General features: G+C 57.1%; 2 protein-coding genes across 7 annotated transcripts; one reads left to right on the forward strand and one right to left on the reverse strand.

The window, feature by feature from the left end:
- Window positions 1–43: 43 nt before the first annotated feature.
- On the forward strand, window positions 44–1,826 carry PFDN6 (prefoldin subunit 6). 5 transcript variants are annotated; one of them, XM_015542521.2, is made up of 5 exons: window positions 44–139; window positions 581–659; window positions 906–976; window positions 1,068–1,192; window positions 1,429–1,826. In XM_015542521.2, the coding sequence occupies exons 2-5, from the start codon at window positions 596–598 to the stop codon at window positions 1,556–1,558; spliced, it is 390 nt and encodes a 129-aa protein (XP_015398007.1). In that variant the 5' UTR covers window positions 44–139; window positions 581–595; the 3' UTR covers window positions 1,559–1,826. The 5 variants fall into 5 exon arrangements, with proteins under 5 accessions (XP_015398007.1, XP_007093284.1, XP_015398006.1 ...); XM_007093222.3 differs by having other exon boundaries at window positions 45–139; window positions 511–659; XM_015542520.2 differs by lacking the exon at window positions 44–139 and adding an exon at window positions 164–362.
- A 657-nt stretch (window positions 1,827–2,483) lies between these two features.
- Window positions 2,484–10,559, reverse strand: RGL2 (ral guanine nucleotide dissociation stimulator like 2). 2 transcript variants are annotated; one of them, XM_042986108.1, is made up of 18 exons: window positions 9,878–9,966; window positions 9,473–9,672; window positions 8,095–8,178; window positions 7,658–7,836; window positions 7,489–7,539; window positions 7,103–7,400; window positions 6,578–6,829; window positions 6,389–6,492; window positions 6,207–6,291; window positions 6,037–6,105; window positions 5,767–5,841; window positions 5,146–5,178; window positions 4,902–5,023; window positions 4,709–4,804; window positions 4,499–4,610; window positions 4,094–4,384; window positions 3,299–3,413; window positions 2,484–3,169 (listed from the first exon to the last, which is right to left on the reverse strand). In XM_042986108.1, the coding sequence occupies exons 2-18, from the start codon at window positions 9,629–9,631 to the stop codon at window positions 2,958–2,960; spliced, it is 2,337 nt and encodes a 778-aa protein (XP_042842042.1). In that variant the 5' UTR covers window positions 9,632–9,672; window positions 9,878–9,966; the 3' UTR covers window positions 2,484–2,957. The 2 variants fall into 2 exon arrangements, with proteins under 2 accessions (XP_042842042.1, XP_042842043.1); XM_042986109.1 differs by lacking the exons at window positions 9,473–9,672; window positions 9,878–9,966 and adding an exon at window positions 10,401–10,559.
- Between the last annotated feature and the right edge of the window lie 72 nt (window positions 10,560–10,631).

A 10,631-nucleotide genomic window follows, 5' to 3' on the forward strand; every position in this document is an offset into this window, starting at 1 on the left:
GCGCGCTCTCTCTCTCCTCTCTCTCTCTCTGTCTCTCTCTGTCTCTCTCTCCTCTCTCTCTCTGTCTCTCTCTGTCTCTCTCTCCTCTCTCTCTCTCTCTCTCTCTAGCAGCAGCTTATGCCCGAGTAATGAATGAAAGGTAATCTGAGGCTGGGGCCCAAGAAACAATACAGTTTCTCTTTCCGGCTTCGTTTCCCCATCTTGCCTAAACCTTCCCGAGTCCAGTCTTTTTTTGGCGGAACACCATTCATTAAACCTGCCCAAACTACAGTTCCCGACATGCGTAGGAGGACAACTTCCGGCACCCTCTTTTCCCAGCATCCTTTGTTTACTTCCAGGTTTAGTAATAGTGAAGGGAGAACGTGAGTAGGGCTGGGTTACGGTTGAGGGGTTTGGGGGTCTTAGCCTCAGCCGCCTCCCCCTGGGACCGGGATAGAGTGGCTCTGCGGGACGGGGAGAGGCTGCGGTGCCCCGGGAGGGTGTCTCTCAACAGTGCAGTCATTTCCGCAGGCCAGGCCAGAAAGGGGAGCTTGAGTACCTCCCAGAGTGAGACCCTGCGCCCCTCTCCCGCTCCCCGCAGGCCTTCGTCCCCGCCATGGCTGAGCTAATCCAGAAGAAGCTACAGGGAGAAGTGGAGAAATATCAGCAGCTACAGAAGGGTAAGGGAGCAGGGTCGGTGTGGCCTCGCCCCAATCCCTTCACTCACAGTCCAGAGCCAAACCAAGATAATGTTTCTGCCCGAGTCCCCGCGGGCAGCTCCTTCCCCCATCTCAATGCTCTTCCCCACCCACTGACCAGCCGCCCCGTCCTTCCCTCCTTCCTCAGCTCCATTTTGTTCTCTCCAGCGTTGGGATCAGGCGGCACATTTGATGTTGCTAATCAAACGTTTCCCCCCCAACCCTCAGACTTGAGTAAATCCATGTCAGGGCGGCAGAAGCTTGAGGCGCAACTAACAGAAAATAATATTGTGAAGGAGGTGAGAGAGGGATTTGCGGGGTGGGGGTGGGGGGGCGAGGAGGGACCTATACTGGCAGTGATTGATCATTTATGTCCCATCCCTCCACCAGGAACTGGCCCTGCTAGATGGGTCCAACGTGGTCTTTAAACTTCTGGGTCCTGTGCTGGTCAAACAGGAGCTGGGAGAGGCCCGCGCCACAGTGGGGAAGAGGCTGGACTATATCACAGCTGAAATGTGAGTCTTTCTTCCACCAGCCTGCAATGCACCCGACAGGGCTGGGGGAGAGGTGTTCCAAAACCATTATAGTGTAGCTCCAGAGTACCCCCCCTCCCCCCGGTTGTCCAGTTCTTCCAAACCCTCCCCCAGATCTCAAAGTTCCTCCCCATCAATCTCTTCCTTGCTTTCATCACCTTCCTTAGTAAGTCCCATTAATTTCTCCTTATTTGCTTGTCTCTCTTGCCTCTCTTCAGTAAGCGATATGAATCGCAGCTCCGCGACCTCGAACGGCAGTCAGAGCAACAGAGGGAGACCCTGGCTCAGCTGCAGCAGGAGTTCCAGCGGGCCCAGGCAGCCAAGGCAGGGGCTTCTGGGAAGGCCTGACCCCGTGGTGGGGGGAGGGGGAGGGGAGGGAATGAGGCAGCTCTAGGGTCTATACTGTAGCTAATAAAATGTGAAAACACCTGGCTGTTTTCTGACCAGCCACTTCTGTCATAATTGTCTCCCATCCGTCCCCCAGGCCCCTTTCACTTTATATATACACCACCTATATTACTCCCTCAGGTCCCAAATTCTTGTAACTGGAATCTCTCTGTGGCAGAGTAATCCTTTCTTCTTTCTTGAGAGTAAAATCTGAAATGTCTCAAACCTACTTCTTGCCTGTATGTGCAACGCTGAATTCTCCCTTATCTTGGGTGGCAAACCCCTTTAAGAAACACGGGAAGGGCATTTGCATCACAACAGTTGTTGGGAATGTCAGTTCAATTGCCAGACTCACAGTAATCTAAACTGAGACCGCAGGGTGAAATGTGGTGACCCTCCTTGCTATGATTTCTTGCCATCTTCCAAATAGCCCTGGCATCTCTCGTCAGTCTCTTTCTGGAATGTGTTTGAATGTAGCTTAGATGGATTTGAAATCCCAACATGGAATGCTCCAAATTTAGACAGTATCCACAGAGTTGTTCTTCCATTTCTTTGTCCTAAAATTGTTTCTTACAAATTTTCAACCGGGGGTTGTCCTTCATATGGATCACTTTAATTGGGTGGGTGGTACTTGACATGGGTCTGTGACAACTGTGGAGAAAAACTTAAGAGCAAATAAAAGGACTGGGGTGGAGGGGTTGCTGGGGAGCAATTTCCTCACAAAAACTTGTGAGGAAACTGTTTTCACCAACACCTCACTCTCAGCAATGGGATAGAAATGGGGAGAAAACACTGGCCTCTTTCTTGTTACTTGGCGTCTACCTTCAGCCAACTCTCTACCCCCACTCCCAGCAGCTAGACCATACACACTGCAACGACAAGGGAGTAGAATTTATGTAGTGTTTTGGTTTATTATTTTAGTGTTGTCACAGTGACGGGAAACCCCACAGTAGGAAAAAGAACTCCTACTAGAACCTACTTCTTGCCATCCCCTCTCCCCAGGGCTCAGAGCCTCTAGGCTTTTCTTCTCTCCCTCCTTGCAGGCCTTTCCTTGGCCCTTGGCATGCTAGGTTGTGGTCAGGAATCAGAAACCGATTCCATTTTCTACCACTAGCTGTGTGCCGCATTCATGGAAAGTAGGGAGCTATACACAGGTATCCAACTTGGTTACCAAGATTACCAGTTCCCCCAAAGCTGAATCCCTCAGCCGTCTGGTAAACCAGTGGCACTTCACTGCCCCAGGGTGGTTGGCCACCTTTCTGGGTTTCTTCCCAGTGCAACATGACTGCCACCATTCAGGATGGCTACCCACATCTGCTATGGCCACCATGAGTTCTGTTGTGCCGGCAGGGCTTCCTCCTCAGAACAGTGCCCGGGCAATCTTCCTCCCTGTGGCCTTGATCCTGGGAAAGGAACCCCCTCCTCCCTCACTTGGGGGAGTTCCTGAGGCAGAGGGGCTGCTGGTGAGACCCAGTGTAGCAAGAGAGGGCCTTCGCCGCTGCCGTAGGAGGAAATCGTGCGAAGCTCCATCCATAGCGTAGAAGACGTTAGCCGAGGGTGGGATGGTCAGCTCTGTGTGTTCAGAGAGGGAGTGTCGAGAACAAACATGGTCATTCCCCCCACAACCACCTGGTTGTGGACGCCTTCCCACTGCTGGGCATCCCTCTCCGCCCAAATCTGACTTCCTTCGTGGCCTCTCACCTCGCTCCCCCGGTAGCAGCTGCACTAGCTCATACTCCGAAGCCACTGCAGAATCACGATTGTTTTTTTTAAGGACACGACTGATGACACTCGGAGCCTTGTCCTGGCTTGTCACCTGGCAGGACAGAGACCAAAAGGACAATAAATTGGCCATCACCTCTGCTTTCTAGCCTTTCAGTTCTAACCACTGATCCCAACCAAAAATGGTTACCGGTGTCAAACACTTTAGAATGAACAGGGAAACCCTATACCGTGGTTCCCTGTACCGCACAAGCCTATACTCCATGGTGTCCAGTGAAATAGGGCTGCTTCCCTATGACAAAACTGCCGTTGGTTCTGAAAATCTAATATGGCCACCAAAATTCAAGGTGCAGCAGCTAATGCAAAGTAGCCTTTAAAATAAAACAGCTGCCATAACCTTGGGGAGCCTGGGTGACTCAGTCAGCTAAGCATCCGACTCCTGGTTTCAGCTCAGGTCATGATCTCACGACTCTTGAGATCAAGCCCCGAGCTGGGCTCCGCACTGACAGCATGGAGCCTGCTCGGGATGCCCTCTCTCTCCCCCTCTCTCTCCCTCCTTCCCTCTGTCCCTTCCCCACTTATGTGCGCACACTCTCTCTGTCCCTCTCAAGGTAAATAAATAAACTTAAAAAAAATAAGAAAACAGCTGCCATAACCAAAGGTCAGAATTAAAACTAGAATCATTCTCTTCTTGGCTATTCAAACCTAAGACAACACCTGTAGCCCCACAAGGCATCATCCTTCACCCCTACCCCCAGCCCACAGCTTCCTCACCAAGATGCTCTTGTAGACGCTACCATCTTCCCCCAGCTCCATCTGGACTCGGATGATTCGGCAATCAGAGGCCCCTGGCCCAGGCCCCCCTCCCCCACATCCAGTCCCCCTGGAGGCCCCCTCTGCACCCCCACTGAGTGGGGAGCCACAGGAGGCGGAGCGGCGGTGACCTCGAGAAGGCCTGGGAGAGGACGCTGGGGGAGAGAGGTGGCTGGGGTCAGCCGGACTGTGCAAAGATGGAGTGCTTTCCAGGGCAGAGTCCAGAGATGAGACAGACGGCCACTTCATGTGCTGGGGACAAACAACATGGGGGACTGGCATGAAGGCAGAGAAGTCAAGCAAGAAACATTCACAAGGGCAGGTTCAGGGTTGAGTCAGAGGTCAGAGATCGGGAACAGGGCTCACCTGGGCCAGCCGCGTCAGCAGAGGGGCAGGGGCTCCAGGTACGTCACCTCCCCCGACGCTGGGCCGGTCCCAGGAGACAAGAGGGGTGGGACCTCCAACAGAGCCCAGAACCCTGGAGTGGCAAGAGACGGGGAGGGTCAGAAGAAGAAGGGCTCTTCTCCCAAGTAGCTTCCCCAAGATGCTACCCCCCCTACCCGCGGACTCCCTCACTCTGTCCACTGTGAGATGACCAGCGTTGGCCGAAGCACCCGTGGGGCAGGAGGGTCACTGGTACCAGGTGGCTCCACCTCACAGGACACTCGATGGCTGTGAAGGGAGGGAAATGGGCAGAAGTCAGGACGTGACACACCGATCCCCACACTCAACCCCAGCCCTGGAGTCCCAACCTTGCCCAGCCAGTCACCTCTGGGCCTCTGTCAGTGGCCGGAGCCCCTGTAGCCACCGCTGAATATCAGGGTCAGGTCGGAGGTCATAGCCACGACATTCGTTCTGGAGCCGCCGCAGTTCCGAAAGGACAGCAAACTCCTAGGAAGGAGCCCACAGTCTGCAGGAGCCAAAACTCAGGGACCCCCGACTTTCCCCATCTCCCTCCCCTTCTTGGGACATGACTAGAGATGTCTAGCATCTGGCCCATGCACTCCCCTCACCTTCCTCCGCTTGTCAAAATTGATGTATCCGTTCTGCAAAAATAATGGGGATGGGGTGAAGCCCAACCCTGCCACAGACAGACTACCCCTTTCCAAGCACACACACATCCACATTCAACTCACACACACTTCATTCACTAGGCCTCTGACTTCTCCGTCCTTTCCCTGGCTCCCCCTCACTCCCGTCATGCCCTAAGCCCCCTACTTTACCCTTGAAATTGAATGGTCACAGGTAGAAAGGGTGTCCATTTCATAGATGAGAAAATCAGGGCTCAGAGAGAATGAGGAACTTGCCCGAGATCTCAATGTTTGTTTATTTAACAAATGCTACATATGCTTACATTTAGGGCATGTTCTAAGCACTTGCCAAACATTAATTCACTTAATCCTCATAATAACAGACTGACATAGACACTGTCACTGGTTTCCTGTTTACAGATCACTAGGCACAAAGAAGTCAAGCAACTTGCCAAAGTAACAGAACCAGAATTCTGGCAATCTGGCTCGAGCCCTGGAGTTCAAGCGCTAACACCCCACGGCACCTTTCTGGAAGGTCCGTCTGGCCCTGAGGCCCATTTGTTCCCTCATCACAATGCACACATTAACACACACACCACCAACCTCCAGCTCATCCTTGGAGGCTGCATCCAGCATCACCAGGTCCTTCAAGAAGGTGCCAAGATATGGGACCACACCCTGAGGTCAGAGGTCAGGATTAGACCCCCCCGCCCCTGATCTGAGAGCTCTCCACTGCTCTGCACTTTCCTATCCCATTGTCTTGAAGGACAAATTTAATTCCCCCACCCCGCTATGCCTCCCCTCTACATCCCTCAGTCTGCTGCCCCACACACTCCTTACTCCTTCACAACCACCCCCCAACTGGTCACTCACCCCACCCCGGGAGCCAGACCTCGGGGCCTTCTTGGAATTTGGCTCCAGAGAGGGCTGCAGCTTCGCCTCCTGGGCGGGGGGAGGGAGGGGACAGAACAAGGAGATATAGGTGTGGCACGTGTGGCACGGGGAGCAGAGGTGGCTGGGAACACCAGGGAATAGGGCCTCACCTGCAGGAGGAGCTCCCGGCTCTGGGAATAATTATCCTCCTCGGAGAAAATCTGGCAGAGGCTGGAGAAGACTCTGAGGCTGTCCCTGAGGGGTGGAAGGCAGCAACCTTGAGGATGGGCCAGGCTCACCCCCACGCCTCTTCCCAGCCCTCAGCTCCAGGCCAGTGCCCCATCCTCCCCACCTGGCTGCTTCTCCCCAGGCTGCTCGAAGCCTGTGGATGGGGCTGGACTGCAGGGCCGACACAACAGCATAAACCGAAGAGAAGTTTCGGAGCAGACGACACTCCTGTGGGGGTCACAGAGGCAGGCCAGAGCTTTGGGACCTCTCTCTCAACACCAGGGTCCCCAACGAGGCCAAGCCTCTCTCTTACCTCTGCCACACGGATCCACTTCTCCAGGAGCCGAGCCCTCTGGGGAGGACGAAGTGGCCGAATGGTCACCTCTCCAGGCCCCTCTCCAGTTGAGGTAGCCCCCAGGACAGAGCTGACCACAGCCCCTGCCACCTTGTTGAACTGTGTGACAGTAGCTCTGACAGATGGGCAGAGGTGGGAATGTCCTGGCCGGTCTCTATGACCCCACAGGCTCCCCAGGCACTGAGAGGGGACCAGATTGAGAAACAGCTCCTGCAGGGCAGAGGTCAGAGGTTAAGGTTCATAGTCAAGCGAGGTCAGCCTTCCAATATCAAAAGTGTGAGGATCTCAGGTGGCCAAGGAACCAAAGGGGCACAGGGTGTGAAGGGTAACAATCAAGGGGAAAGGGAGAAAGGTCAAAACTGAGTGGACAGAGGAAGCTGGGAGCTGGATCAGGAAGGGTTGGAAGCAAGGAAAGGATTTGGAGTGAGGGAGAGGTTAGTAAGGGGGCGGGGGGGGGGATGGGGTCAGAGGTCAGGGTCTCACCGCATCTAGCAGGGTCAGCTGTTCGGCCAAGTGGTCAGCGAGGAACACCAGGACATCCGTGGGGTCAGCAGGGGGGTCGCCGGGGAGGGCCAGGGACTTAGGAAGGTCGGGGGCCTGGGGGTCCACCCGGGACCGGAGGTTGCGGATGAGGTCAGCGCTGCCCCCCCCAACACCCTCCCCTGCTGCATACCCTGTCCGAAGCAAGAAGCTCTCAAGCCGGTCAAGCTGACCCTTGACCTCAGAGCCAAAATCCTCAGGGTGAGAGGCCAGCCAGGTTGACAGTACAGAGATGGCTACCCTGGGAGAAGGGGAAGCAGCCAGGGGTCAGGTATCAAGCTGCAGCTCAGCCAGAGGGAACTGTGAGGTTAACAGTCGGGGTCACTCACCCTATTGTCCTCTCTAGTTCATCAGTAGGATGAGATTCAAGAGCTTCCAGCCTGGAAGAAGAGATTCTATCTGCCCATTTTTTCCTGACCCCCAGTGGCTTTGACTACTTTGGTGGGATTTTCTGGCTTTAGAAAGCCAGATACCATCTTGGTCCCTTATGACCCTGACCTGTCAGCCACAAGCCCTAGCAGGGCAGGCGTGGAGGTGAAGGCCCGGTGGGTGGCCAGGAAAGCTGATGTGAAGGTCACGTCAGCCCCTGATGTCCGAGCATCCAGCAAGTGTCTGACCAGGGCCTCCAGAGTGCCAGCTCGGAGCCTTCGAGAGGAACGCGGGGGAGGCGTTGGGGCCTGTTGGAGACAGAAGGACAATTACTGACCCTTTTTTCACCTTTGCCCCTAGATCTCTGGGGAAAATCCCAGACCTAGGAGATGGTCCAGGCTCGTCATATGAGATTCAGAGAGGGCAAAAGACTTGATCTAAGTCACATGGCAGAGTCCAGGTCTCTAGACCTCCAACTTAGCACTCTGGCCAAAAAGTTGGCCAGAGGAAAGGGGGCTGGGTGGTGATGATGGGTCAGAGGTGAGAAGCCAAAGTCAGGGTCTCACCAGGGGATCAAGAGGCCGATACTGGCGGCTTGTGACAGTAAATATGGCACCATCCTCCTCCTCATCCCAGACAGACACAGGGGCCTGGAGGAGCAAGGAAGGGGAAGTCAGACAATCCCACACCACCCCCCACAGGCCCCAGCCCTCACCCCCAGGCCCTACTCCTCCCTCTGTACCCCTCACCTGTGGTGGCGGGGGACAGTACCAGCGAGTGCGAGGGGTGGGGGGGGCTGGTGACCCCAGGTCTCCCCCACTGGGGCCCAGACAGCCCCCCCCAAGCCGCCTCAGGGCCCGGTGGAGTCGAGGGGGTGGCAGTGGGGAGGTGGGTGGAATGCACGAACCCTGGGCCTGGAGACCGCTGTGGCCCTTTCCCCCCAGAGCTGAACCCCAACACAGCACAGAAGCAAGGTGCAAGGGGAAGCGAGAGAGGCAGAAAGCCAGAGGCAGAGACCTTGAGAAGCTGGAACCTCAGTCACAGGCACAGCCGCAAGCTCCGCCCTCCCCCCTCCCCCGCAGGAACTGACCGAGCCCTAAGAGTTAGTCCTTCCCCTTAGCCCCCTTCCCCCTGGTCCCTCAATGCTGGAGACCCCTCGAGGTGGCGGCTCAAATCCCAGTACAGGAAGGAGAAGGGGAAGTTGGGATGATTGGGGGGGGGGGGGGGGGACGCAGACTCAGAGTCACGTGGCCCCAGCCCCTCCCCCAACCGATCCCGAAAAACCAGCCCTGCCAGTCACCCTGCCCTCACCCAGTCTCTGGACCCAGGAGTCCAGGGCCTTGGGGCCCCGAATCCAATTTCTGGCCCCTCCTGAGGCCCCGAATCCTACTTCTAGCCACCACCATTAGTCCCGGAGGAAAGCTGGTTACCGCCCCCCCCACACACACTCAATCTGGGATCTTTCCTCCAAAGTCCGAGAACCTGGGCTTCCCGCCTCCACTCATTGCCCAGCAGGAGAGGGGGAGGGGTCACAAAATCGAACAGTTCCCTCCCAATCCCGGAGTCAGAGGAGTCGGTTACTGTGGAAACAAACCCCTCCCCGCCAAACAAAAACAAGGAGGGAGACAGGGACCAAGACACAATGCCCAAAGAGGCAGGCACACTCTAGCATAAGCAGGTAGAGCCTGAGACCCGCAGGACAGAGAGCCAGACGCTCTGGCAGTAACAGGGAAGGTTCCTGCGGGCAGGTCCTGAGTCACACTGCCACAGAGAGCCACAGAAATTCCGGGACTCCCCGCAGCGGGGAGACAGGCAGCCACCCAGCAAGAGGCGCGGAAATAACTGAGGCTGAGGGAAAGAGATGAAGGGACACACAGACACCAGAGAAAGGTGGAGAGTCTCCGAAATTTATACCTCCCCGACTTCCCACCACCCGCGTCTCACCTCGTCTTCTTCCTCCTCCTCCTCTTCCTCCTGCCCCCCGCCCACGCCCTGGCCACTTGGGCCCCCACCCTCTTCGGGGTCTCGGCTCCGGAAGCTGCTCAGCACGACTCCCCCGGGGGGGCTCGTGTCCCAAAGCAGCCGCAGGGGCCGCGGGAGCATGGCCGAGTGAAGGAATCAGCGGGGCCGGGCCATGGGGGCGCCTGGGGAGAAACGGAGGGAGGGGGGCAGGTGGAGAGTCAGGTTGGCGCGGGGAATCGGGGAGGAGAGGGACGCGGGTGGGTGCCTGGGTAACCGTATGGAGGTCCTGGGGGGGCAACATAGGAGTGGAATATGGGGGGCCCTGGTGCATTTGGGGGATGAGGGGGTACGGGAACGGGCAGGGTCACAGGGTGTTCTGGCTCTGACCTGCTCGGGAATGGTGGGAGCAGCGCGGGTCCCGGGCCGCTGTTCCCGTCGGTCTCCAGTCCCCAAACGAGTCCCTGGACCGAGTCCCCTCCTCGGCTTTTCCGCACCCCCGTTACCCCCCCGCCAGGCTCCCGGGCCCTCCCGCCCTTTCCGCTCCCCCCCACGTCCGCCCGCTCCGACAGCAGGAGCCAAAAAGGGAAGGAAGTGAGGACAGGAGCCAGGGTTGCGGACTAGGGGAGCCCTGGATGCCCAGCGGCCAGAACCCAGGAGCCCGGGTCCCCAGCTCCGCTGTGCTCGGGACCCCCTACTCGGGGATCCTGGAGCCCTCTTCGCCCCACACTTAATTGGAATGGATGCCGGTCTCCAGCTCCCGAGGGAGGACAGGGGCCGAATTTGACATTCCCCTCCCCACCACACAACGCCGAGGCTAAAACAACCGTGGGAAGCGCTTTAGGTGGAGAGGGATCGGTTACTCCACCCCGCGGGGTTACACTCCCCACCCACACCCACGCGTGTAGCGGACCGGAATCCACTCCGCGTTTTCCGAAGTGCGCTGGGTTCCGGCCCTCTCGCAAGGGGGCGGAGGAGGAAGTCGACACATCCGGTTCCAGATTCGACACTCCCGGGTTTCCGGCGCTCGGCGCTGGTATCTGCGCTCCCTTCTGCCCACCCCCAGTGCACTTTGCTAGAGGGCGTCCTCCCGGCCTTGGGTGGCGCCCGACCCCGAACTGTTCCGGAGGATCGGGTGTCGCCA

This window comes from Panthera tigris, chromosome B2 (assembly GCF_018350195.1).
Source record: "Panthera tigris isolate Pti1 chromosome B2, P.tigris_Pti1_mat1.1, whole genome shotgun sequence".
Classification (NCBI taxonomy): domain Eukaryota; kingdom Metazoa; phylum Chordata; class Mammalia; order Carnivora; family Felidae; genus Panthera; species Panthera tigris.